At 42.0% G+C, this 27,070-nt stretch overlaps 1 protein-coding gene across 4 annotated transcripts; it reads right to left on the bottom strand.

Moving 5' to 3' along the window:
- Positions 1 to 1,369: 1,369 nt before the first annotated feature.
- immt (inner membrane protein, mitochondrial (mitofilin)) lies at positions 1,370 to 26,694 on the bottom strand. Of its 4 annotated transcripts, none has more exons than XM_085906673.1 (14): positions 26,504 to 26,694; positions 25,797 to 25,864; positions 25,540 to 25,729; positions 25,141 to 25,285; positions 21,798 to 21,890; positions 21,199 to 21,357; positions 20,938 to 21,071; positions 17,213 to 17,316; positions 7,355 to 7,490; positions 6,359 to 6,488; positions 3,809 to 4,032; positions 3,597 to 3,728; positions 2,603 to 2,732; positions 1,370 to 2,347 (listed from the first exon to the last, which is right to left on the bottom strand). In XM_085906673.1, exons 1-14 carry the CDS (start codon positions 26,543 to 26,545, stop codon positions 1,740 to 1,742), a joined length of 2,295 nt encoding a protein of 764 aa, XP_085762799.1. In that variant the 5' UTR covers positions 26,546 to 26,694; the 3' UTR covers positions 1,370 to 1,739. The 4 variants fall into 4 exon arrangements, with proteins under 4 accessions (XP_085762799.1, XP_085762798.1, XP_085762800.1 ...); XM_085906672.1 differs by having other exon boundaries at positions 21,199 to 21,360; positions 26,504 to 26,693; XM_085906674.1 differs by lacking the exons at positions 25,540 to 25,729; positions 25,797 to 25,864; positions 26,504 to 26,694 and adding an exon at positions 21,521 to 21,663 and having other exon boundaries at positions 21,199 to 21,360.
- Between the last annotated feature and the right edge of the window lie 376 nt (positions 26,695 to 27,070).

Here is a 27,070-nt window from a genome sequence, read left to right as displayed (position 1 = left end):
GTCTATGTGAAGCCCTTTGAGACTGCTTGTGATTTAGGGCTATACAAATAAACTTGACTTGACTTGATCCCCTCAACTTACACAACTGGGACTGATCCTAAACTCTTCAACCCTGAGTGGCTGGACAAGGACACCTAGCTTTGTTAACAAATGGTCAATGCTAGGCAGGGAGTGGGTATGCGAGGTGTAGTTTTGTAGTTTTGTAGTTTTTCCACGAAAACAGTACATGAAAAGACTACAAATTTTATTTGGCCAAAATTAGCCTTAATCGTGCAATTCAACACATTTATGGCATTAAAAGGGGGTTGAATTAATCACGTTAACTATTAACTGACACCGCTAATATATATATACCTTCTTCATCTTCACCTTCATCTTCTTCCGCTTATCCGGGGTCGGGTCGCGGGGGCAGCAGCTTCAGGAGAATTTTCTCCAGTTGAATTTTTGCAGCTGATTTTTTTTTTTGGAGGCTAATTTGTTCAAGCTGAATTTTTGCAGCTGAATTTTCTTTGCAGGCGATTTTTTTAAGCTGAATTTTAACAGATTTTTTTTTGCAGTCGAATTTGTAAAAGCTGAATTTTTTCTTAAATGTTGAATATCAAAGGCAAAAAAAATCTGTTAGGAATTTCGATGGTAAAAAAATTCTGTTTTATAATTCAGATTCAAAGTACATATTCAGATTCAAAATCTGATGGCACAGATTTCCTTTCATAGCTACAGCATCACCCGTGACGTGGAACAGGATAAAAGGTGTTGAAATGAATTTTTAGCCTGATGGAAGCAGGATGCCTTTTCGCTTCTTTTGTAATTGTTTAGGATTGAAACGATATCAGCATATGCTCTTAATAAAATGCAGTGAACACAAACCCCCCATTGTACACGCAAATTTGGCTTGTTTTCTGTTTTTCATTTGCCAGTTTTTAATTAAACGACAAACGGGAGATGACTCACTAATTCAACGTACAGAAATACTGCCTCCTTGCGGACGGACAAGGGATGGCCTTTCAATACAAATATCTGAGACTGTATTCTCTTGAAACTGCGTGATTTGTGTCAAAACATAAATGCGTGTACGTTATTCCACAAACTCATATTTGACAATTCACACACAAAATTAAATATTTACATATGCGCCTGTCCATGGTCACATAATAAAAATAACAGTAAATTCACAAATGTTTTTGTGGATCTAAAAAAAAGTGAATATTGCAGATGTGTTTTTATGAATAATTTTAACACCAGTCTCTCCCCATACGTATACAATACTTAATTGTGTTAAATCCGAAAACAAAAACAACAAAAAAACTGCTAGTTGGCATGATCATGTTTTTTTATGAAATCCTGGAAGAAAAAGAAAACCAAATGCCACCTGTTTTCATGATTTATTTGTGAAGTGCATTATTGACAAAAATAAAATGCAAACACATTGCTCATATGACATTTTTATGAATTACAATTTCTTGAGCAAAAAACAAATTAAAGATGCCAAAAATAAATACCTGGTTCAAGTGGGTTTATACAGATAACACCAGACTGAGTGGGTATACCAGTTATTTCTCTGTTGAATAATCATTGTGACAGTGTTTTTAAACAACCAATGAATGAACATCCATCATTAGGTTTATATGTGTGCTCACACTACTGAAAAGCTTTCCCCTAAGCTATTACTTTTCAAGCGTGGCAAAGGAAATTATTTGACACTTTTTAATGGAAGTGTCCTTTTTAGTCAGACGGTAAGCCTATGGAGCTTGGGTGGTTCCTAACCCCACTGCATTTGCATAAGCAGACAACAAATTGACCACCTGCCTGGTTTCCAGAGTAAGTCTGGCTTCATTCAGCCAGTCCTCAGCCACTCTCCGAGCTTCTCCTGTCAGCTGGTTTACCAATTTAGCGGCTAACTCCAGATCACCGTGCTCTATGCAATAGGTGGCATACGAAAGGAGCTTGAAAGGGTCTAAGTCTTCAGCACTAAGGTGGGCAGGCGGGGCTTGCTGTTTTGCCTCAAGCAGTAGTGCTGCTTGCAGGTAGGAGAGGAAATACTGGTACAAGGAGTTGTGAGACTCATCAATAAGGGCAACCCTGCGAAGGAGTGAGCGCAAACCATGGAAGCGGGCTCGGAGAGAGGCCTCGCTGTATACACCACGCTGCAGCGATTCTTGTGGAAGGGCTGAAGCAAGAGCCAAAGCAAATTCATTGTCATGGCAGCTGTCTCGCACAACCTGAGCGGCGCCTTCCAATGGCTTAGTGGGTGAACCGGCATCAGCGGTTTTTAAGGTGTAGTTGAGCGCTTCCACAGAGAGCCACAGCTGATGAGCTTTTTGAGCCTTCTCCTCTGCAACCACATGGCCTGCACAGATGACAAATGTAAGTGCAGGTGCAATAAAGGCGCCTTCTGACTAACATCAGAGGCTCCTGAAATGCAATTAAGTATATAGCAGACAACTTAGTAAAGATGTAGAGGCAAGCTCAAACAATACAGTATAGATGTTTAGACCAAGATTTTTAAATCTGGCCCACTGACCTTGTGAACAAAAAATAAATCATTCAATCATTTCATATATAATCATTTGCAAGGGCAAATCTTGCGTTGAGAGAAGCTTACCTTCTATGGCCTCCTCCACTCCCTTCAGTTTTGCATAGGCAGTATTCATATCTAGAGTCAAGTTATCCAGTTGCTCCTGACTCACTTGACGATACTGGGTCTCTTGTTCTAGCAGCTTACTGCTTAGGACCTAAACGGACAACACAAGGGCATTTAGGACTGATATGGAGACAAGGAGCAATATTAGCTAAAACAACAACAATATTGCCAAACCCGCCGTCCCCTCTGTGTTACAGGTTAGGGCCTTGGAGAATACAGGATTAGAGAATTAAGCCATCATGTTGCTGTCATTTTGATGTTAAACAAGTGTCATTTGAAGGGTGAAGCAATTAATCGATGACTAATGGATTATCAAAATATAATCAATAATCTTTGGATACGTTTTTAATTAAAAAAATGTCCAAATCATTGGAATTTAAGTTTCTCAGTAAATATGATCAAATTTCTGTAGCCTACATGAAAAAAGGCGGATTAGCTTTTTGAATCATCTATTCTTACTCGTGAAAAGCATCAATCAACATTCATGCTTATTTTCTGACATGTTACAAACCAAACTGGTAATTAAATCATAATGCTTGTATATTTTCTGCACTGTTTAATTGTCAATCTGAAATTGTGTTCTAATTCTTACTAAAGGGATGGAAATTAACACGTTTTGATTTATCCGATTCATTGATTAATCAACAAAATAATCAATGATTAAAAGGATCGTTAAATGCAGCCCTAGAATGGTCACAGCAGATGTGTGTGTGTGTGTGTGTGAATGGATATAACCCCTGCTCAAACGTCAGGTTTTTGTGATGACAAAATTCATTTCAAAACTTTTAGACTCGATTCAAAAAAAAACATTTTCAAGAGTCGAAGTAAAAATAAACTGAAATAACGTGGTTGCGCGCCCTTTTATTTAACTGGGGAGTTTAATTGGTGTTAGATCGGAGTCAGCACACACCCGAGTGTTAAATTTCTAAGCAAATCACGTGTTGGGCTCAATAACCTGCTCAGCTTCTGCTTTCAGTTCCTGCTCCTGCACATTGAGGACATCCTGAACATGGTCTGTGTGGGCAGCTGCCTGACGCCTAAGTTGAGTCCTCATCTCTGCTTCCATCACTTCCCTCAATTCTGACAGCTGAAGAAACAGACAATTATTTACTACAATCCATCCATTTCTGATGATGGCCAAAGAACGCAGAAGCAGTCTCTTGGTACCTTCCTCTCCTGCTCAAGTCGCGCGTCCTCCTTGATGTGCTGCAAGGATCTGTTTGCAGCTGCCTCCTGCACTCTCAGGTGCTCCAATTTCTGCTGCTCCAGAGCTGCATCAATATGGATCTGCTCCCTGACTCTCTGCTCAGCCAGCTCTCGGTTCAGCTGGTCAATGCGACGATGTGCATGGGCAATTAGAGCATTTAGGTCATCTGTTGACAGCTTACCAGCTAACACATATACAAAAACACAAAGTTTTTTTTTATTTTTGGATCCTTGTACTGTGTATAACAATCTTTCTAGTAATAGCAAGGGTGCTAAAAGGCGGAGAACTTTGAAAACCTAAATAAAAAATGTTGAGAAAGCCTGCGTCGCTAAATTTATTCATGAAAAACCGGAAATCTGGAATTTGTAACCCCACTGTATATTTCCCATAGTCTAGCTTTATAGTGACTGGGTTTTAAATGTGTTAATCAAATCATGTGACTCATCTTAGTGCAGTCTTTCCCAACCTTTTTTCATCCACAACACACCTTTTCATTGGAAAAAAAATCTCAAGGTACACCACCAACAAAAATCTATTTGGCATTACACCAGCTTCTATCATAAAATTTGTTATATTACGAAAGATGTGTTGTTTATTACGAAAAGTGAACATACTATTTAAATAAAATCCTATTCCTATGTATGTATATATAGAGAAAGTGGAATAATTGAATACAAATAAATAAATACACTAGATTTTTAAATTGTATTTTTTTTAATAAAAGGAGTTTTTTTACAAAGGTTTTAGACAGTGTAAGGAATAAACTATTGAGTGATTATGATATAAATCCAAAATAATCAACTTGACTAACTGTTTTAGACTAGCCCTATAAATATTGCGACGATAAGAACAAAGACACGTTTAAAGACACTGCTGTTCTGGCATGGCAGCTGAGTGGTGATCACAGTCAAGGTGTCACGACTTGACTGAGTATTTTATGTTGGTGAAAATGAACTATCCAGGTTCTCCAGTTGAACTACATGCTGGGATTTACATCAGTACGCAAACGCACCACGGTCATCAGAGCGTGACTGCTATCAAATGCACACAGACGCAAACTAAATATGCGTCGATGCGACAACGTGAAATCTCAAGATTCTCCGATTAGCCATATGCATGCTCGATTATTAAGTGGATGACCAGGCTTGCCGGAGGTGGGAGTTGAAGCTCTTCCTGACAGGGGATTCTGCCAGACGTTCCCAGCAGACCCTCAAAGAGTATTTGGGTCTGCCAGGTCGGACCGGCATCTTCCCCCACCATCTGAGCCAACCCATCACCAGGTGGTGATCAGTTGACAGCTTCGCCCCTCTCTTCACCCATGTGTCCAAAACATGCGGCTGCAAATCCGATGACACGACTACAAAGTCGATCATCGAACTGCAGCCAAGGGTGTCCTGGTGCCAAGTGCACATTTGGACACCCTTATGTTTGAACATGATGTTCATTATAGAAAATCCGTACCGAGCACAGAAGTCCAACAATAGAACACCGCTCCGGTTCAGATTGGGGAGGCCGTTCCTCCCAATCAAGCCCTTCCAGGTCTCACTGTCATTGCCCACGTGAGCATTGAAGTCACCCAGGAGAACGATGGAGTCCCCAGAAGGAGCGCTCTCCAGCACTTCCTCCAGGGCCTCCAACAAGGGTGGGTACTCTGAGCTGCCGTTTGGTGCATAGACACAAACAACAATCAGGACCCGTCCCCCCCCACCCGAAGGCGGAGTGAGGCTACCCTCTTGTTCACCGGCGTGAACCCCAATGTGCAGGCGCCCAGTCGAGGGGCAATAAGTATGCCCACACCGTCTCGACGCCTCTCACCGTGAGCAACTCCAGAGTGGAAGAGAGTCTAGCCCTTCTCGAGAGGGTTTGTACCAGAGACCAAACTATGTGTGGAGGCAAGTCCGACTATGTCTAGTCGGAACTTTTTTGCCTCACACACCAGCTCGGGCTCCTTTCCAGCCAGAGAGGTGACATTCCATGTCCCTAGAGCCAGCCTCTGCAGCTGGGGATCGGACCGCCAAGGTCCCCCGCCTTTGGCCGCCGCCCAGCTCGCTTTGCACCCGACCCCTTTGGCCCCTTCTACAGGTGGTGAGCCCATGGGAAGGGGGACCCACGTTTTCTTTTCGGGCTATGCCCGGCCGGGCCCCATGGGTGAAGGCCCGGCCACCAGGCGCTCGCCTTCGAGCCCCACCTCCAGGCCTGGCTCCAGAGGGGGGCCCCGGTGACCCGCGTCCGGGCGACGGAAAACGAAGTCCATTTGTGTTTTTCATCATAAGGGGCTTGGGTGAGCCATGCTTTGTCTGGCCCCTCACCTAGGACCCTTTTGCCATGGGTGACCCTACCAGGGGCATGAAGCCCCAGACAACATGGCTCCTAGGATCATAGGGGCACGCAAACCCCTCCACCACGATAAGGTGACGACTCACGTTTACATTCCTTTAGCAATATTGCAATAATACTGAAATTATAATATGGTGATCAAATTACTACAATTATCAGATTGGGTGGCTTACTGAGTCCTTTCCAGTTGGCCTGAATCTCTGGAGTAAGACTGCTCACTTCTCTTTGGAATTGCAGTTTGGCTTCATTTACCAGTTCACCATACTGGGAGACGATCTTAGCTTCTGACTCTGCAGACTGCACCTATACAATAGTCAAAAGCACAAGGAAGAGACTGGTAGGATAAATACAAAACAACAATTAAAAGAAAGAAACAAGTTAGAGGGAAACTAGAGGGGACAAAAACTAGACATTCAATATTACTTTATTCCTTAAAGTTTAGTTCGTTTAACTGGCAACTTCAAACTATTCTATTAGTCTTGGGGAAAAAAAACACTTCCATGTTGTTCATTTTATTGAAATAGGTGATTAGGATTGATCAATTTTTAATTCAAAGGGGAATTGAAAAAGGCAGCTCTAGTTGCATGTGTATTTGTATGATTATCTAATCTCTTACCTTTGGCACAATGGCGACATTTTTTTAATGAAATATTTTATGGCTACTTTTCCAACTCAGAATAAGATGTTGACTTCACTACAACCGCTCCGCTGTATTCACATGTCCGTAGACTTGAGGCGTGTTCAAGACCACTCACAAAGTAGGACATCTCAAAATTATGCGGAAATAAAGCTCATGTAGTGAGTGAATGAAGCATCACCTGTTTGGGATGTTTTTGGGAAGGAATTAGCGGAAAAAAAAGCACAAAAAAGCTAAATAATAATAATAATACTTTTGTATGATATGGCTCTTTAAGCCAACTAAAGACTTCCAATTAACTTGAGATTTAAATTTATGATGAATCATTTGTAATGTATTGGCAATCTGTCCAGGTTTTACTCTGTCTCAGCCTAAATGCACTAGAATTAGTTGGGATAGACTCAAGAAAGTGAATGTTGCTTATAATATCAATCAGATAATTTAATATTGAATAAGGTGGGAACTTAAATTGCAATTCCATCAAGGTGTGCACTTTAGTACTTGACTGACTAACGTCTGAACAGACCCTTACCTTGTTGACCACTTTATCCAAGTCCACCATCATCTTATGGAGATTCTCCTCTGCAGCTAAGGTGAGGGGCCGGACAGCAGGGACATTCAGCTCCATGGATTTGTCAATGACAGACTTGAGATTGTCCAAGGCCTCGCTACGATGAAAGGAACAGTAAGACTGGTAAAATCACACAAAATCATTATAACTCATTTTAGATGAAATTATTAAGTGCCCTATGCTATCTTTATTAAATTAATAATATAAAAAAGCAGGATACTTATATTAACATATGGATAATCTGGTAAATTACTATGTTAACAACTTGGGTTGTCAAAAGAGATACAATTTGAAAACAGTGAATCGCTGCAATGCTGCCGTTCAGTGTTTGGTTTGCTTCCTCTGGAATTAAATTGCAATGGAAAGTCAATGTTATATAAAACTAGAATTTGCAATTTCTGGAGAAATTGCGTGTGAAGGCGAAATAGTTTTTCTATTGAATTTCTCGAGAAACGTAGAATTTAGAGGTGAAAAACTGAATTTTTGAGAATTTGGTGGAATTTCAAATTTGAAAATGTGGAATCTATGGGAAATGGGAATTTGCGGAATAGGGAGGAAAAAGATGAAGAGTTGAAAGTCGGAATGGGTTGAATCGGTGGAAAAATGTGGAAATTAGAGATGAAAAACGAAATTTTGGAGAATTTGGTGGAATTTCAAATTTGAAAATGTGGAATTTATGCAAAATGGGAATTTGGGGAATAGGAAAGAAAAAGATGAAGAGTTGAAAGTTGGAATGGGATGAATCAGTTGAAAAATATGGAAAATAGAGGTGAAAAACGGAATTTCGTAGAATTTGGTGGAAGTTCGAATAAATATAAATATTTTGGTTCAATTTGGGTCACTTCCGGTTTATTTGGGTCACTTTCGGTTCAATTTAGGCCACTTCCGGTTTAGCTGAGGTAATTTCCGGTTCAATTTAGGCGATGTCACTTCCGGTTTATTTGGGTCACTTCCGGTTCATTGGGGGTTACTTCTGGTGTATTTGGGGTCACTTCCGGTCTATTTGAGGTAACTTCCGGTTTGCCTGAGGTCACTTTTGGTCCATTTGGGGTCACTTCCGGTTCATTGGGGTCACTTCCGGGTTACCTGGGGTCACTTCCGGTCCAATCAGGGCTCATTGGGGTCACTTTAGGGTCAATCCAAGATGGCCGCCACATAGTGGAAGTGGGGGACAAGGGGGTGAATATGGGAAGCATAAGGTGAATAAAGTTGGAATGGGTTGAATCGGTTGAAAAATGTGGAATTTAGAGGGATAAATCTGAATTTTGTAGAATTTGGTGAAATTTTTGAGAATTTGGTGGAATTTGTAATTTGAAAATGTGGAATTTATGGTAAGTGGGAATTTGGGGAATAGGGAGGAATAATATGAAGAGTTGAAAGCTGGAATGGGTTGAAAAATGTGGAATTTAGAGGGAAAAAACGGAATTTTGGAGAATTTGGTGGAATTTTGGAGAATTTGGTGGAATTTCTAATTTGAAAATGTGGAATTTATGGTAAGTGGGAATTTGGGGAATAGGGAGGAAGAATATGAAGAGTTGAAAGCTGGAATGGGTTGAATCGGTTGAAAAATGTGGAAACTAGAGGTGAAGAACGGAATTTTGTGGAATTTGGTGGAATTTCAAAATTGAAAATGCGGAACTTTTGGGAAGTGGGAAGTTGGGGAATGTTGAGAATCTTTCCCAAAGTGATGTGAATGTGCTGAATGATGTGAATTTTAAACTGGAACGACGTGAATGTGAAATGTTGAATGTGCCATTGAGAATAAATGGGGAAAAATTTGTCGGAAATTTGGGAATTTTGCGAAATCTGAGAATTTTCGGAATAAGAAAAATGGAAGCGCTCATCTCGTGAATATTTGGAATGCGTGAAAAGTGGAATGGAGTTAATGGGTTGAATTGTGTGGAAGAAGAAGGACAGAAAAGTGAGGAGAATAAAATAGAAGAAGAAGCGGAAGAAGCGGAATAATAATAACTAGAATTTGCAATTTCTGGAGAAATTGCGTGTGAAGGCGAAGAAGCTTAATATTTTTTTGGGGGGAATACTGTGGAATGATTTTGGAATGAGTTGAATTTCTCGAGAATCGTAGAATTTAGAGGTGAAAAACGGAATTTGGGGGAATTTGGTGGAATTTTGTGGAATTTCAAATTTGAAAATGCGGAATTTTTGGGAAGTGGGAATTTGGGGAATAGCGTGGAAAAATATGAAGAGTTGAAAGCTGGAATGGGTTGAATCGGTTGAAAAATGTGGAAACTAGAGGTGAAAAACGGAATTTTGGGGAATTTGGTGGAATTTCAAAATTGAAAATGCGGAATTTTTGGGAAGTGGGAATTTGGGGAATGTTGAGAATCTTTCCCAATGTGATGTGAATGTGCTGAATGACGTGAATTTCAAACTGGAACGACGTGAATGTGAAATGTTGAATGTGCCATTGAGAATGAATGGGGAAAAATTTGTCGGAAATTTGGGAATTTTGCGGAATCTGAGAATTTTTGGAATAAGAAAAATGGAAGCGCTCATCTCGGGAATATTTGGAATGCGTGAAAAGTGGAATGGAGTGAATAGGTTGAATTGTGTGGAAGAAGAAGAAGGACAGAAATCGCGGAGAATAAAATATAATAATAATAAGTAAAAGGATTAGAATAACATATGTGTGAAGGCCTTCGCCTTCACACAATAAAGTGAAAGGAGTAGAATAACATAAGTGTGAAGGCCTTCGCCTTCACACAATAACTAGAATTTGCAATTCCTGAAGAAATTGCGTGTGAAGGTGAAGAAGTTGAATAAATACTCAGGGAATGCTGAAGAATGATGTTGAAACAAGTTGAATCGGTTGAAAAATGTAGAAGTTAAAGTGGAAAACGGAAATTTTTGAAAATTTGGTTGAATTTCAAATTTGAAAATGTGGAATTTATGGTAAGTGTGAATTTGGGGAATAGGGAGGAAGAATATGAAGAATTGAAAGTCGGAATGGGTTGAATCGGTTGAAAAATGTAGAAATTAGAGTGGAAAAGGGAAATTTTGGAAAATTTGGTTGAATTTCGAATTTGAAAAATGTGAAATTTTTGCTAAATGGGAAGGTGTGGAATAGGTAGGCAAAAGATGAACAGTTGAAAGTTGGAACGAGTTGAATCGGTTGAAGTATGTAGAAATTAGAAGTGAAAAACGAAATTTTGTGAAATTTTGCGAAATTTTGTGAAAATTTGAAACGTGAAAACGTGACATTTTTGAATTTGGCAAGTTCGGGAATGTCCCCAATGTGATTTGAATGTGTTGAATTATGTGAATTTCAAACTGGAACAAATGCAAAAAAAAAACAATAAGCTAGTCTGCCGTGTTTGTGAGTAGTACTAGCAGTCAGAAGAGGGCAGAATAAGTTCTGCTAGCAGAAAAGGTCACCAATATTTTAGGCTCACAGGGTTGATACTACTTTTTTAATTTTTTTTTTAATTTTACTTAAACAAATAAAACAATAAAACTAATACAAAAATGAAATGTAACGTGGACGGACTCCTCGTGAAGGTGAAGACCTTCACACTATTGTTATTCCTGTCCTTTATTAGTGTGAAGGTGAAGACCTTCACACTATTGTTATTGTTGTCCTTTATTAGTGTGAAGGTGAAGACCTTCACACTATTGTTATTCCTGTCCTTTATCAGTGTGAAGGCGAAGGCCTTCACACTATTGTTATTCTACTTTATTTTTCTTCTTCTTATTATTATTATCCTACTTTATTCCTCCCACTTTTTTGACACCTAACTACTCCCACATGCTTTAACCGATTCACCCCATTCCAACTTTCACACGTTCCAAAAATTCACGGCATGACTGCTAGTATTTTATTTGTTCATAACATTTACCATTTTTGCATAATTAGCAAATTTGTGCCTTAAAATCCCCCATTCATTCTTAATGGCGCATTCAGCACGAGCCAAAATCCCGAGCGAGTTCGAATTTTGACATCTGACAACTTTTTTCATGATTTCTTTCCTTAACTCATTTATTTTTTTATTTTTTATTCATTCATTTAATTTTAATTTAAAATCATCATTTTACCAAACGGCATTTATTTAAATTTAAGTCTTCACCTTCACACTAATAATAATAATAATAAAGGACAGGAATAACAATAGTGTGAAGGTCTTCACCTTCACACTAACAACGTAAATGTGAAATGTTGAATCTGCCATTAAGAATGAATGGAGCAAAAATTGCCGGATATTTGTGAATTTTGTGAAAACGGAACATTTTTTGAATGAAAAAAAATGTAAGCTCACGTGTCATGAATATTTGGAATACGTGAAAAGTGGAACGGAGTGAATCGGTTGAAGTATGTTGAAGTTGTTAAGGGAGTAGGGGTTGTACTGCTTCGTGCACCAACTGCACCCTTCTGTTAGAGAGGTTGTCCCTGCTAGAAGGACGTGTCCGGCAGTTAGAGCAGAATAGTGCGATAACAGTAGATGTGGCGGACACAGTCGCGGACTGTAGTCAGCCCGCTAGCCCCGTTAGCATTAGCCCCAAGCGGCTTGCTAATCGCGATGAGCCAGGTAAGACGCATAGCCGTCCAAAGTTATCTCGGTCTACTGGCCTTCGCACCTTGGTCATAGGTGACTCCATTACCCAAAATATCACGCTTAAAAATCCAGCCACGGTAATGTGTATTCCTGGGGGCAGAGCAGCCGACATAGAAGCTAATTTTAGGGAGCTGACTCGCAATAGGACTAGTCAACAGCGTAGTTCCAACAACACTAGCTACTCTGATATAGTGATACACGTCGGCGCCAATGATGTTAGGATGAGGCAATCTGAGATCACAAAGAGAAACATAGCGAGGACTTGTGATCTCGCCAGAAAGATGAGTCGGCATCGAGTATTTGTCTCTGGCCCCCTGCCTGGGAGAGGCTCTGATGAGAGGTTTAGTAGATTAGTCTCCCTTAATCGATGGATGGCTGGGTTCTGTAAAAAGCAGGGACTGTATTTCATAGATAACTGGTCCTCCTTCTGGGGCTGCCCCGACCTGCTGAGGAAGGACGGCCTTCATCCTAACCGTGAAGGCGCCTTCACTCTTTCTAGGGAAATAGATTACTGTTTGAGCCACTCATGACAGGTCACCCTAGAGCAGGCCGGAGCACAGGTGACTAGACCACCTGTCAGGATGGGTTTGGAGTCAGTTAAGTTAAAGTCAATTAGCGCTAGGCTAGACTTCCAGCATGCACATAGCTCCTTGTGTAGACTAGAGCGTCACAGTTTGAATAGTGCTACAGTACACATGAACACACTTTCTACTGAGGTGGCAGACAAATCCAATCGCTCCACCCCGACCGGTATAGCTGATGATATGGTGCCTGTTTCAGATAATATTACGCGTGTACCAAAGATTTACTATCAAATTCCTACGGTTGTATCGTCCCACCACGCAAATAAACAATTGAGAGGTGATGTCAGGCCTAGAGAACACAATCTTACTTTCATTTCTTTCAAAAATCCTTTGATAAATACAAACCCTGATCAACCGATTACACTTAAACTTGGTTTTATGAATATTAGATCGCTTCATACGAAAGCAGTTCTCGTTAATGACCTCATCACGGAACATGGGGGTGGGGGTGTTGCCCTCATCTCAAATTCTGATCTTAGATTTACGCCTCGTTCGATTAACATATTTAAATCATTTGAAGTTCTCACTGCCCGATCCACCGCTTTACCGTCATTTTATCTTGCTGTTATTTACCGTCCACCTGGGGCTTACGCTGGCTTCCTGGATGAATTTTCAGAATTCGTGGCTGATCTAGTGACAAACGCGGATAATATAATAATCATGGGCGATTTTAACGTCCACATAAATTTACCGTCAAAGCCACTTACTTCTGCGTTTCAGACTCTAATTGATACGTTTGGTTTTACGCAAGCCGTACAGGTAGCAACGCATAAGAATGGTAATACCTTAGATTTGGTATTATCCCGAGGACTGGCAACCTCTAATATAAGAGTACTGCCATACACTACTGTTTTGTCTGATCACTACTTAATAAAATTTGAAATTTTAGTTCTTAGTCAAAGACAAGAGAGCAATCAGAATTATAGCAGCCGTAATATAAACTCCATGACTGCGACTGTGCTATCTGGGCTACTGCCACCAGCAATTGCCGTATTGCCCTCATATACCGGCTCTATTAATAATCTTACAAATGAATTCAATGCTTTGTATAAAAAAAAAAGACAAAGTTCAGCATCCCTTCTTTGGTGGTGAGGTAAACACAAATGACCTTTGTGCAAATACTGGCACAAATGTTGACAGTACTATCAGAATCATACTACTGCCATTGACTCTGTGGAGTCGCTACGTCTGAAAACTCGCCGTAGATTGCCTACTCCGTGGTTCACAGATGAAACACGTTCGCTTAAACAATTAAGTAGAAAGCATAAGCGCAAATGGCGTTTAACCAAACTTGAGGTTTTCCATCAGGCATGGCGCGACAGCCTCCTGAAATATAAAGATGCGCTTATCTTAGCAAAAACTCGTTATTTTTCGCAGGTCATTAATCTCAATAAGAACAATCCTAAATACCTATTTGATACGGTGGCAAAGCTAACACTACGCCAGCCAACCCCTGATAGCTCCTTTCACTCGGCTGACGAGTTCATGAAATTCTTTGCTCGAAAGATTGAATCCATTAGGGATGAGATCAAGATGACCATTCCGATCGCTCAGTCGGGACCGCCGATTACCGACGCCGACGATCATGCAATAACCCTTTCAAATTTTGAAAGCGTGTCCCTCGAAAGGCTTACACAATTAGTTAGTGCGGCTAAACAAACAACATGTTTACTTGACCCGCTTCCAGCCAAACTATTTAAAGAATTATTTCAAAACTTAGGACCATCCGTTTTAAATATAATTAATCTGTCTGTCTCCTCTAGGATAGTGCCAACAGCCTTTAAAACCGCTATTATTAAACCGCTACTTAAGCGACCAAATCTTGACCCGGACTGTCTCAGTAACTATAGGCCAGTCTCAAATCTCCCATTCATAGCAAAACTGCTTGAAAAAGTAGTAGCGCAGCAGCTTATTGATTACATGGTCGCTAATAATCGATATGAATCTTTTCAGTCTGGGTTTAGAGCGAATCATTCCACTGAGACAGCACTTGCTAAAGTGACTAATGATCTCCTTTTAGCTATGGATTCAAATACTTCATCGGTATTGTTACTACTCGATCTTAGTGCTGCCTTCGACACTGTTGACTTCAATATTTTATTAGAGCGTCTTAAAGGTTGTGTTGGTATTTCGGGGTCAGCACTAGGCTGGTTTCATTCGTATCTATGAGACAGGACGCACCGAGTGGTCCATGGCAATGCGTCCTCTGAGCTCTATAAAGTTACGTGTGGTGTCCCACAGGGATCGGTACTAGGACCAATTCTATTTAATATTTATATGACTCCGCTTGGGGACATAATACGTAAATACAATATTAGTTTTCAATGTTACGCGGATGACACCCAATTATATATGGCATTATCAATGACAGATCCGCGGGACTGTTGTAATCTTGAGGCATGCCTTGCGGAGATCAAGCAATGGAATTCTCTCAACTTCCTTCGTCTGAACCCAGATAAAACTGAGATGTTGATAATTGGTCCAGCTCGTTATCAACATTTATTTAAGGAAACCTCTATAACTCTAGATAACCGTACTATCACTCAGAGTGATGCTGTAACTAATCTCGGGGTAATATTTGACCAAACGCTCTCCTTTCAAAAGCACATTAAGAATATAACCAGAATAGCATTTTTTCACCTTCATAATATTGCTAAGATTCGCCCGATCCTCTCGACCGGTGATGCGGAAATTATTATACATGCATTTATCACGTTGCGCCTGGACTACTGTAATGCATTATTCTCTGGTCTTCCAAAGTCCAGCATCAAAAGTCTACAGTTAGTACAAAATGCTGCTGCAAGGCTGCTCTCACGGACAAGAAAATTTGATCACATTACCCCAATATTAGCCAATTTACACTGGCTCCCGGTCCATTTAAGATGCGACTTCAAGGTTCTTCTATTAACCTATAAATAATTGCATGGCTTAGCGCCTTCATATCTCGTTGACTTAGTCGTTCCTTATGTTCCGTCTCGTAACCTTCGTTCGCAAAACGCTAGTCTTTTAGTGACACCGAGGGCCAAGAAAATGTCTGCAGGGGCTAGAGCATTTTCTATTCGGGCTCCAGAGCTCTGGAATGCCCTACCAATGGATATTAGAACTGCTACCTCAGTAGAAACATTTAAGACACGTTTAAAGACGTATTTCTATGATATGGCCTTTAATTAACCTGTAGTAGCCGATTCGGCTGGAGTTTGTTTTTGCTCCCTCTCCCCGACCCCACTCCCCCCACCCCTCCCCGGCTGGGGAGGTGGTTAGGTGACACCCAAGCTGACGACGGCTATCTAGATTCTCGTGGACCAATTCAGCATGAGGGAACTGCAGCGGATTACCCTCCTAGAGGACACTGCCAGGACAATCGAAGGCACCTCCGACAGCTCTTCGCTTTGGCCTGGACATCCACTTTTTGATTTCCATACTATGTATTTTATGTGCCCTCTGCATCCATTGCAGCCTGGTGATCCTGAAAGGGGGATCCTTCCATCTGTGGTCCCTTCTCAAGGTTTCAGTATTTCAGTATTTCTTCTAACCAGGAAATACCCCACTGCTCCCCTCTATGTCTTGGTTGACGACGTCATGGAAGGAAGCGATCACAATTTCCCCATTCGAAATCATTGTAAAGACTATCATTTAAAATGTACAAAAACAGCGACCAATTGGCATCAAAATTTACACGGGCATCTGAACATATGACGAGTTCAACATATCACAAGGATTAGCCTCTTTGTGACTGATTTAAGAGCAATAAATGAGCAGGTTCTCTGCAGCTGAAGTGCCCTGGCATCTCTTTCTATTGCCTTTCACCAGTCACCAATATACGCAAACAAACACGTTCTGAGGGGCTTTATGTGAGCCAAATTGTTCATGTGTCATCATTCCTTCCGTGATGTAGTCAGGCTGATGAGTCAAATCAAGTAAACTCCACCCAAAAAGTGGGCGTCAGTAAGTGTACCACCCTTCTGTTCCAAAATGCCGTTAAATCTCTTCTGAGTTTTTTTTCATGGGGGAATTGTAGCACTGACATCATTTATTAATACAGTTCTATCACATAAGTGCCAATGTTGGCCCGCTTTATTGTCCCTTTAATTAAAAAAATCAGATATGGGTTGCATAAAGTTGTAGTGTGAACAAAGCTTTTTTTTTTTCTTTTTTAAGATCGATGATGACACCAACGGTCTTCCATCTTACAAGGCTTCAGATAGGGAGCTTAAACACCACAGGAAAATTCTGATAATTTGGGGGGAATCAAACTATCAAGGTTATATATTTTAATCATTTGATAATTTGATGCAGCAAAATATGTCTGTACAAAACTGGCCAAAACTGCATCCAATATAAGTGTCATTATATTACTATAAGTGGAAATTATAAGTCTGTTGTTCAAAAATTTGGTCTCTACGTCACAGTTTCACTTATTGCAAGTGGATCTGCACTGCATCCCTGTGACAAGGGTTCACTTCACTCTATTAACATTAAGTAAACCAAACAAAGAAACAATAAAAACAAAATATACTCTACAATTCAAAATAAATCAGTTGGCATAAGCGAAACTTGTAGCTTTGGCCTATACCATCACAAAACCCAATCGAATTTATAGGACAAATACAATTAGCTGTGGTTTTTCTAAATAGCTTGGTCGATGGTCAAACGAAATTGCATACTTAGCTTTTTGCAGAGCTGTCCCTGCATCGCTTACTGCAGCTGCTCTATTTGCAAGACAAGCTTCAAGATCTTTCCACTGGGCTGACTTCTCCTGTGGCGGAACCTGAATGAGAGAACTGCTGTTACTGTGATGTTTCAGGGCGTCAACAATAGGCCTATTTAGGGAGAGCAACCCAGTAACCACCCTTCCTCAGAAACTACACTTGCATTTCTAAATGACTAACAGATACATTGTTGAATTCTTGGAGAATTTTATCGTCATTGTAAATGTCATGGGGAAGTTGGACGACAACCTTCACGCGGTCTTCCCTGTGAGTAGCAAGGTCAGGGTGCAAAACCCGCTTGTGAAACTAATGTCGACAAACAAACACAGAGCACGCAGAGCCAGCAGACTGAGGAATGGCGGACGGGCAGCCATCCCGACCGTCGAAAACCGAGGCCTGTCGGTGCTTCAACTTAATGTCGAGGGCCTTACCATCGCCAAACTCGAAGTCCTACGGCACCTGGCCGACTCCAACGGGGCCACGGTCCTGCTCATACAGGAGACGCACTGCACGACCAACAACATATTCAAGATCCCTGGGTTTCATCTTGCTGGGTCCATCAACACCAAGCAGCACGGAGTGGCAACCTTTGTACGCAATGGAATAAGCTGGGCAGCCTGTAGCCAATCCCCACCAGGCTCCAACATCGAGTGGCTGGTTACCAAAATCCAGGAAACCTTAGTCATCAACGTTTACAAGCCCCCAACATCGGAGCTAACCACAACGTCAATCCCATCTGCAACTGCACCCGCAATCTACGCAGGCGACTTCAACTGTCAGCACACAGACTGGGGGTACAACAACTCAACACCTAGCGGAGTGGCGCTGTGCGAATGGGCTTCCAACGCTGATGCCCAGCTGGTGTACGACCCCAAGGAACCCCCAACCTTCTTCTCTGCACGCTGGAACACCTCCACCAACCCGGACCTGGCCTTCGTCATTTGCCGCAGCAACGACCCAAGACCGGAGAGGCGTGTCCTTGACAGGTTCCCCCGCTCACACCACCGACCTTCCATCATCAAAGTCCCATCACTGGTGGAACCGGTGCCAGGGAAGCCTGTGAAGAGATGGAACTTCCGAAAAGCCAACTGGGAGACGTATGCTGAGGAGACGGAAAGGAGGTCAGCCGGCCTGCCAGACCCAGAGTCCACAGATGTGGATGCAGCCTATGCAACCTACTGCCAGATCCTCCTGCGTGCGGCAAAGAAGAGTATCCCACATGGATATAACAGGAACTACATCCCAGGCTGGGATGAGGAGTGTAGCTGTCTCCTGAGGGAACACCAGAGAGCTAGCTCTAGAGAAGAGGAGGACGCAACGGCAGCAGCACTGCTCGAAAAGCTGGACTTTTCCCGCAAGGCGAGATGGACAGAAGTCGTTGAATCAATTAACTTCACCCATTCCAGCCGGAAGGCGTGGCAGACCATCAACCAGCTCACAGGCAGAAATACATCAGCCCACAGATGCCCAGTCACTGCAAACGCAATCGCCTCCCAACTCCTGAAGAATGGCCGCTTCCCGGAAGCAGACAAAGACCTTGCACGACTGATATCGCGTGAGGAGTCTTGTATCTCAAGAGCGGCCAACGTCGATTCCAATCTCTCGGGACCCTACAGAATTCAGTGAGGCCATGAGTAAGCTAAAGCCGGGCAAATCCCCGGGCCGTGACAATATCCACCCGGAGTTTGTCATCCACCAGGGTCCAACAACATCTAGATGGCTTAGAGCTTTCTTCACATCATGCTACCGGAGACTAAAGCTCCCGAAGATCTGGCGTAAGGCCTCTGTGATAGCTCTGTTGAAGCCAAATAAAGATGCGAAGGACCCCAAGTCATACAGGCCCATCTCACTGCTGAGCGCCCCATTTAAGATCCTGGAAATATGGATACAAAGCCGTATAGAGCCAGTGGTGGACCCACAGTTCCCACCGGAACAAGCTGGTTTCCGACGAGGAAGGTCAACAGCAGACCAGATCACCCTACTCTCCCAAGACATAGAGAACAGCTTCCAGGATAAGGAGAAAGCTGGTGTGGTATACCTGGACCTAACTGCCGCATACGATACAGTCTGGCACCGGGGACTCCACCTGAAACTGCTGAGGACCATACCGGACCGGCACACGGGGCAGTTCATCATGGAGACGCTTTCCAACCGCAGCTTTACTCTCCAAACCAGCAGTGGGCAGTGCAGTAGGCTCCGAAGACTGAGGAGCGGGGTACCGCAAGGGTCAGTTCTCTCACCAATTCTATTTAACATCTATACATACGATCTACTGGACACAGCATCCAGAAAGTATGGTTATGCAGACGACCTTGCCATCATGCTGAGCCGACCAACATGGAAGGCGACGGAAGACGGCCTGAATGAAGATATGCGCACCATGGCAGCATACCTTCGAAAGTGGCGTCTCCAGCTCAGCCTTGGAAAGACTGTTGCTGCGTCATACCATCTCTGCACCAGGGAAGCAAGGAGAGAACTTGCAGTGAGCATTGAGGGCAAACGCCTGGAGGTTCAACGAGCCCCGAAGTACCTCGGCGTGCGTCTGGATCGGACCCTATCCTTCAAACAACACCTTGATGATCTGAAGGCAAAGGTGACATCCAGGGTTGCACTGATCCGCCGCCTTGCTGGAACAACGTGGGGAGCCTCTGCTAAGACCTTGCGGATTTCTACTCAAGCGCTGGTCTTCTCTGCAGCCGAGTACTGTGCCCCAGTTTGGAACAGAAGCCCCCATGCCAAAAAGGTGGATGTGGCAATCAACAACGCCCTCCGAATTATAACAGGATGCCTGAAGCCCAACCCCCGTGTCCCTCTTGCCTGTCCAGCCGTGAGGCTGCCACCCTCGTTCTCGCCAGGAAGGCAAAAAATAACAACTGGCACACCACCACAACAACTCCAGCTCCACAGAGCAGACTCAAGAGGCGCCACGCCTACAACATTGTAGCACAAGGGATGCTCAATTCCATCCCCGAGGACATCTCCAGAGATGCTTGGCTGGCAGCAGCTTGGAAGCAGGAGTGGGAGGCAGCTGGTCCTTCCCTCATGCACCGTTACATCTGGGATCCAGGAGACGGCGCCATAGGAGAAGACGAACTACCTCGCCAGCAGTGGACCACACTGAACCGTTTAAGAACTGGTGTTGGGCGCTTCAACACATCCATGCGACAGTGGGGACTGGCGGATAGTGCGGCTTGCAAGTGCGGCGACCCCGAGCAGACGGCCGACCACATCATCAACACCTGCCCCCTATATAGACCACCCTCGGAGGCCGGCCTCTTTGACCTGGGACAAGAGATGCTGGCGTGGCTCCACGACACTAAGTTGGAGCTCTGATGTTACACGAAAGAGAGAGAGAGAGTCATTGTAAAGATATGAACCATTTTGGGATCAATTAATGCATCAGGAGCCACTGCTCAAGAATACATTGAAAAGGTAATCGGGGAAACCTTTTAACCGGGCCCCTAAACTCATTTGTAATATATTAATCCACTGGCTGATGTGACGCGACAACCAAGGTCTTACCATGAAGTTATTTTTTTCTGTATTATTGCGATGCAGTGCTTGAAATTTTAGAGACTCAGCTAAAGCTCAGATTCTAAATCAGATGCTGAGTAACACGCAGATGCAACCCATGCACCCAAAATACTCAAATTCAAACCACAGTCTTATAAACAGTGTACCTCGGCTTCCATAGCTTCCTTCAGGTTTTGAGTGTGTCGCGCAATGGCCTGCAAGGCTGCCTCCTGAGCTCCAATGGCCTGCAGCGTGGCTTGCGCTGAGTTGGCTAATGAGTCGTCCAGGTGTCCTGACACAGCTGAACAACACAAGAAAAACAACTGGAAGTAATGTCTTGTGTATTACACTGTATGTAGTGCAGCCATAGCATGAAAGAGGCATGATTTAATTTGTAATTTTGTGTACACTGTGCTGCTCGAGCTTACAAGCCAGGATTTCTTGCTCCTCTAGGTCTTGTTGAGCAAGTCGAGCTGTCACCTCTTCTACTGGACGCTCTTTGAGTGGTTCTTCTGCTACAGGCTTTAGTTCAGGGGAAACTGCGGCTGTCTCTGCAGTTATATTATGGTGATGACACTCCTTGCACTCTTCTAGACAGAAACAAGCACACAATTATGGAGCCTACAGAGTGTTGGCGTGGACTGTATAGTTACCCATCCATCCATCCATCCATCCATCCATCCATCCATCCATCCATCCATCCATCCATCCATCCATCCATCCATCCATCCATCCATCCATTTTCTGTACCACTCAGTCCCCATGGGGGTCGCGGGTGTGCTTGGAGCCTATCCCAGCCGTCAACGGGCAGTAGGCGGGGGACACCCTGAACCGGTTGCCAGCCAATCGCTGGGCTCACAGAGACAAACAACCATTTGCACTGGCACTCACACCTAGGGACAATTTTGAATGCTCAATACAATACAAATTTATTTATATCGCGCATTTTACAACAGCTGCTGTAACAAAGCACCTCACATATAGCAATGAGACAACCATGAAGAGAAGTAGATCTAGATGGTACTACCTTTGACCGGCATCACCTTGGTGTCGCATGGAGCAGGGACTGATGGTACTTCACTGATGGCTGAGATTATGTGAGTTGCCTCAGTTGACGCCTCTGGATGGAACACAATGAAGACCACAAAATGTACGAATTGCCTGTACAAAACCTGCTACTATATACGTAAATAGAATATAGGGGGTCCTGGGTAGTCATGGAAAATGAAGCTTTGATATTGCTTCATGAACCGTTTGTTGTATCTTTTTTTCTCCTCTGGATGGCATAGTTGGCTTAAAGAAAGAAGTTTTGGAAATGGAAAGTCAATGTACTTTCAGACCCTTGGTTGAACATAAAGTTCAATAGAAGTCAACAAAGACAACTGGTTCATGAAGCAAACTTGAATCTTTTCCATCACTAGTCCTCTGTAACGGGCATCTATCTGCTCCTATGGTGGAAAGTACACTCTAATCAAAAGCACGACAGTAAGATACTACCTCTTTTCTTTTCACCTTAACCATATCCAGTGGTAGCCGCAGGAAATCATTCTCTTCCATCTCTTCATGCCCTCTGCATCTTTTGCTTTAACACCCCAGTAATCCGAGTCTTCCCTTGCATCCAGGAATCCTGTTTGGTCTTCCTCTTTGCCTTCTACTTGGCAGTTCCATTTCAAGCACCCTGTACTCAATTCCATAGTACCGTAATTTTCGGACTATAAGTCGTGTTTTTTTTTCATAGTTTGGGGGGGGGCGACTTATACTCAGGAGCAACTTATGTGTTTGTTTTTTTTCAAAAAATTTTACTTGATCATTAACACATTACTTACTAGTACAGTTGATCACCTCACATATTATTTTTAATACACTGAAAAAACGAATAAAGCAATTCACACTTTAAAGCACAATATTCAAGTTCATGAAACAAATAGTCAACAAAACAAAAAAAACAACTGAAAAAGAAATATAGTTATTTTCAAACTAAACTGAACGAGGGTGATTTAAATTTCACCATTGGCCGTGACGCAACAACTGGGAGGGGAAAGCGCTGTTTTTTTGAGTTTTTAAAAAGCACAGGTCTGGTGAAGTATAATATTATATAAGTATAATAAAATAAATAAATAAAAAAAACAGTAGGAGCAGCAATGCAATTTAGGATGCAAGCTCTGCTTGTGATGGACAGCATGCGAGCACACATCACGCCAGACATGCAAATCATGAGTCCGACGGCGCGCGTACGCGGCATTGTTTACACGATCAATGATCGATGTATTTTATGATTTGGAGTGACAGATGGTTTGGTAATATTGTTGCTATATGATAGTTATTTGAAATATACTTTATATATCGTTATATGGGTCTGTGGAATAATTAGACATACAAATCATGAGTCCGACGGCGCGCATACGCGGCATTGTTTACACGATCGATGATCGATGTATTTTATGATTTGGAGTGACACAGATGGTTTGATAAACGTGTTATTTATGTAATAATCATTTGAATAACTCTGAATGTTACGTTAGGCCCGTTCTCAGCCTCTCGTTTGTGTATGTCACGATAGCATACCGTATCGTTTAGCCTGTTGTTGCTGGTTCGTTTCTGTTTTTGGTGTTGGATTTTGACAAAGACATTTGCCCCAAAAGTGCGACTTATACTTCGGAGCGATTTATATATGTTTTTTTTCCACGTTATTGTGCATTTTATGGGTGGTGCGAGTTATACTCCGGAGCGACTAATAGTCTGAAAATTACGGTAGTCCTCTGCATTTAACCCATCCCCATTTGATTTTGATCCATCCCCAACAATTTTCCAAGAAGCAATGAGATTTTATTTTATGGCCCAGGCCTAGATTACAGGATACTAAAATTGAATTAAAAAAATAAACTCAATCCAAGGCTTGCCACTCTAAATCTGTTTACCAGGTACACTCTATGTCAATACTATGTCTACATCAATTGCAGATGAATCACCTGTATTTATAATATCAGACAAAAGAACATTAACCAAAATGTAGAAAAGAAGTAATACACCTACTACAGCATAGAGTCTTTATTCACAATTTGCAGGCAAACTACGACTACACTATATTTCCTAAATCATCATCATAGCTTGTCGCGCCAAACAGCCAACCATTCTAGGGTGTTCTGGATATGCTCGATGGTCGCCCTCTCCACACTCACACGACTGATATTCATGTTATCAGTGGGCCGAGGGTTTATCCTTTTACCACCCACAAGATCGCTTTAGTGCGTGTAACGTTAGGATTGGTCTCCTTACGGATTAACAGGGTCACGACGAGAACGTTCCTAACTTGACCCCTCCTAAATAGGAAACCATTTTCCCAACATGTCAGATTAATTGAAGCGTTGGATGATATCTTACCCTCAGAGATGTCAATGATTGCTTGAAAACAAAGGGCAAATGGACATTATAAAAACAACTCAAATATAATACCAATGTACGTTTGTTTTCTAAACTGTCAGGGATCAATCTCGCGGTGGACGTTTCAAACTTTCAACCCAAATTAATAAAAGTAAAGAGACGCGGTAGTTCTGAATGTGTCATAACTAAACCCCACTGATAAATCAATAGTGTGCAATATTTCAATGAGATGTTTCACACAATCATCTGTTGGACTAACCACCTTAAACAGAGCGACATCTCTTAGTAGAATTCTAGCCATAAAAAGCTCATTTGTGGTGTATAGATTTGTGCTTTTTCTCTTTATCCGACACCTAAAATGTGCGACTGGAATCTGAGGGAGGGTTTTGAAATATTTAAATAACTTACTTCTGATGTAAGCAATACTGCCTTGTCTTGTTTTTATGTCTAGCACAATGTCTACAGGCCAATTCAACTGCATGTTTATTAATCAGTTGTTTTTCCACTTTGTCTACAATTCTTTAAATTACGTAACTTGCACCCAATATTGTTTTCAATCAGATTGATATTAATATATAATAGAAACAGTAAGGTGGAACATCATATTGTGGCTGTTGGCCAATTTGTGTGTCATTTCAGAAATGTATAGATTGTAAAAGAAATCCCATATTTACTGTATGGCGTGTGTGTGTGTGTGTGTGTGTGTGTGTGTGTGTGTGTGTGTGTGTGTGTGTGTGTGTGTGACAATTCGAACTTTGAACAAACCAGCATTTAAAATTTTGTGCAGTCGGTCTACTTCAATTTATGAGACACATTATTAATAGTATATATGTTAGATTATATTATGTACATTGTAACCATGTTTAACGAGAATGTGACGATTAATAATAATAAAAACACCATCGCCACCAACAACAACCACAACCTTTAACTCACAATGGATCATGTACACTTTGAATTGTGCTTCCGGGGATTAATTACTGTCTTACCCTCAAGGCTCTGTGTGGGCTGTGCCGGGAGTAGTTTAGCCACTTCTGCGGGGCTCTCTGCAGACTCCTTTACTTTTTTATCTTGCTTGGCTTTAGTCACCTTCATTGTTTTTTCCAACATTGAGGGAGGTTGGACCAACTCAGTCTACATAACAGAAAGTGTTAAGATGTGAGAATTTGTAAATGTCAGGAGGATACATAAATAACACCATATAATGAGATCCAATATTAAAAATTGCATCAACAATTCCGTCTTTACATTGATGTTAAGATTTGGACTATTCCAGCCAACCTTGGGTGGTAGGCTTATTAACTTATAAGAATTTGATTTCCCAATATGTTCTGACACTCTGTTATTCAAAAACATCTGCACCACATTTTTAGGGAATATGACCTGACCTGCTTTTTAGTAGAAAGACCAACTTCTTGGGGAGCAGGTCCCAATGCCAACTCCAGCAGCCGATCTGAATAAGGAACATTTTTCTCCACAGTTTCTCTGAACTTGTGGTCCCATTTGGCATAGAGTATCGTTCCTCCAATGCCACCGCTGACTGTCATCAAGCCAGCAGTGACCACTTTGGCAGCGCCACTGATGGGTGAAAAAAATGAGAATTGCATTTCTTGTTCCACACTGCATTTGCATTTGTGTGTATTACCTGCTTTCCCCAGCTGTGTAGTGTCTGCACAGCTGCAGACTGTTTCGTGGAGTTCGCCCATAGGTTTTCTAAGAAGCAAAAGTAAATTATGTTAATCTGCTTTTAAGAAGTGTGTAGTGTTTGTAGCTGGAGAAGATGCACAGAGCACTTAGGGTGGAGGAAGACTGATTAGACCCCCAAAGTGGGACTGGTGTAAAGCCCGAGGTCTGGTCGAACTCTTTGCAACACGTTATGTAATACAAGTCTTTGTTTTGTATTCCTGTTCCTCGTTGAAGGGGGATTGTTATTTTTTCTCTTCAGTTTTGACAGAAACGTTTATTCAACCAAACAGTTCTTAAGAAAAACGGAACAATAATAAATTGTATTTTTAAATGTCTATGTGCACAACTTCCGTGACCTGTGATTTCAGATTAACTGATCACAAACTATGACAAACTACAAGAGCAAATGTGTCTGTAATATCCTGGTTACAGTAGTTTAATATATTGTAGTTTTCAGTCATAACTGTGTGCGTATGTGTGTCAAGTATAACTCACGTGCACAACCTCTGCTGTTTACGTCTAAAATATAGTTTAATATAAATCCGCGAGTTGGGTTGTGGGTCACTGAATGACAACTCCTCTAACTAGCATGCTAATGCTACTCGTGGAATTTGTGTAACGTCTTGTGGTGGAAAAGCAGTAACTGTAGCTATGTCGAAGTCTTACCCGAAGTGTAGAATTCGCACCTCTGACACAAGCCCTTAGCATCGTCCTCAACACCCTTTTGTCCTTAAATCAAACTGATTTTAATCTGCACTGAAGCCGTGACTCTTTCCCCTTGCCCGCTGTTAAGTTCTTCTTGAGGAGAAAATGATTTGCCGAGCGAAAAAGAATAGCAGCGCCACCACCTGGATGGAGAACGGTTGATACCCCTCCCTCCCCAAGTTCCCCAAAAATTAATGGATCTATCTTAAATCCAATCAAAGTAATGATTAATAAATTACCCAGTCCCTTCTAAAAGAAAATATAGGGGGGGGGAAAAAACATTGCTTTGTTGTGGATGTTTTTCAATGCTTGTAAAAAAAAACAAAAAAGTCCTACAATTTTAGTACCATTTGTTTTGCTTGTGTAATTATTTTACATGAACAATTCGTATTTTTTCACTTCCAGGTATTTTTTTTTTTTAGCACACTATACATGCATTGGCGAGGTTGTAATAATACATTAAAACAAAAATGACCAATTTACATTATTAGAGCACTGCAAATGGTAATTGAGTGGTGGGGGTTTAAT

This window comes from Syngnathus leptorhynchus, chromosome 2 (genome assembly GCF_054491065.1).
Source record: "Syngnathus leptorhynchus isolate UIUO chromosome 2, UIUO_Slep, whole genome shotgun sequence".
Lineage (NCBI taxonomy): Eukaryota > Metazoa > Chordata > Actinopteri > Syngnathiformes > Syngnathidae > Syngnathus > Syngnathus leptorhynchus.
This window is presented reverse-complemented; position numbering and strand designations above follow the sequence as displayed.

What these genes read in the sequence shown, in the direction of transcription:
- immt (XM_085906672.1), bottom strand. Translation starts at nt 26,545, where the DNA reads ATGCTAAGGGCTTGTGTCAGAGGTGCGAATTCTACACTTCGG. An exon ending in AGGAAGCTATGGAAGCCGAG is followed by an intron (nt 17,317 to 20,937) that starts GTACACTGTTTA and finishes TCTCTCATTCAG; the next exon opens with GTTCCGCCACAGGAGAAGTC. An exon ending in ACAGCTCTGCAAAAAGCTAA is followed by an intron (nt 7,491 to 17,212) that starts GTATGCAATTTC and finishes CTTTCATCGTAG; the next exon opens with CGAGGCCTTGGACAATCTCA.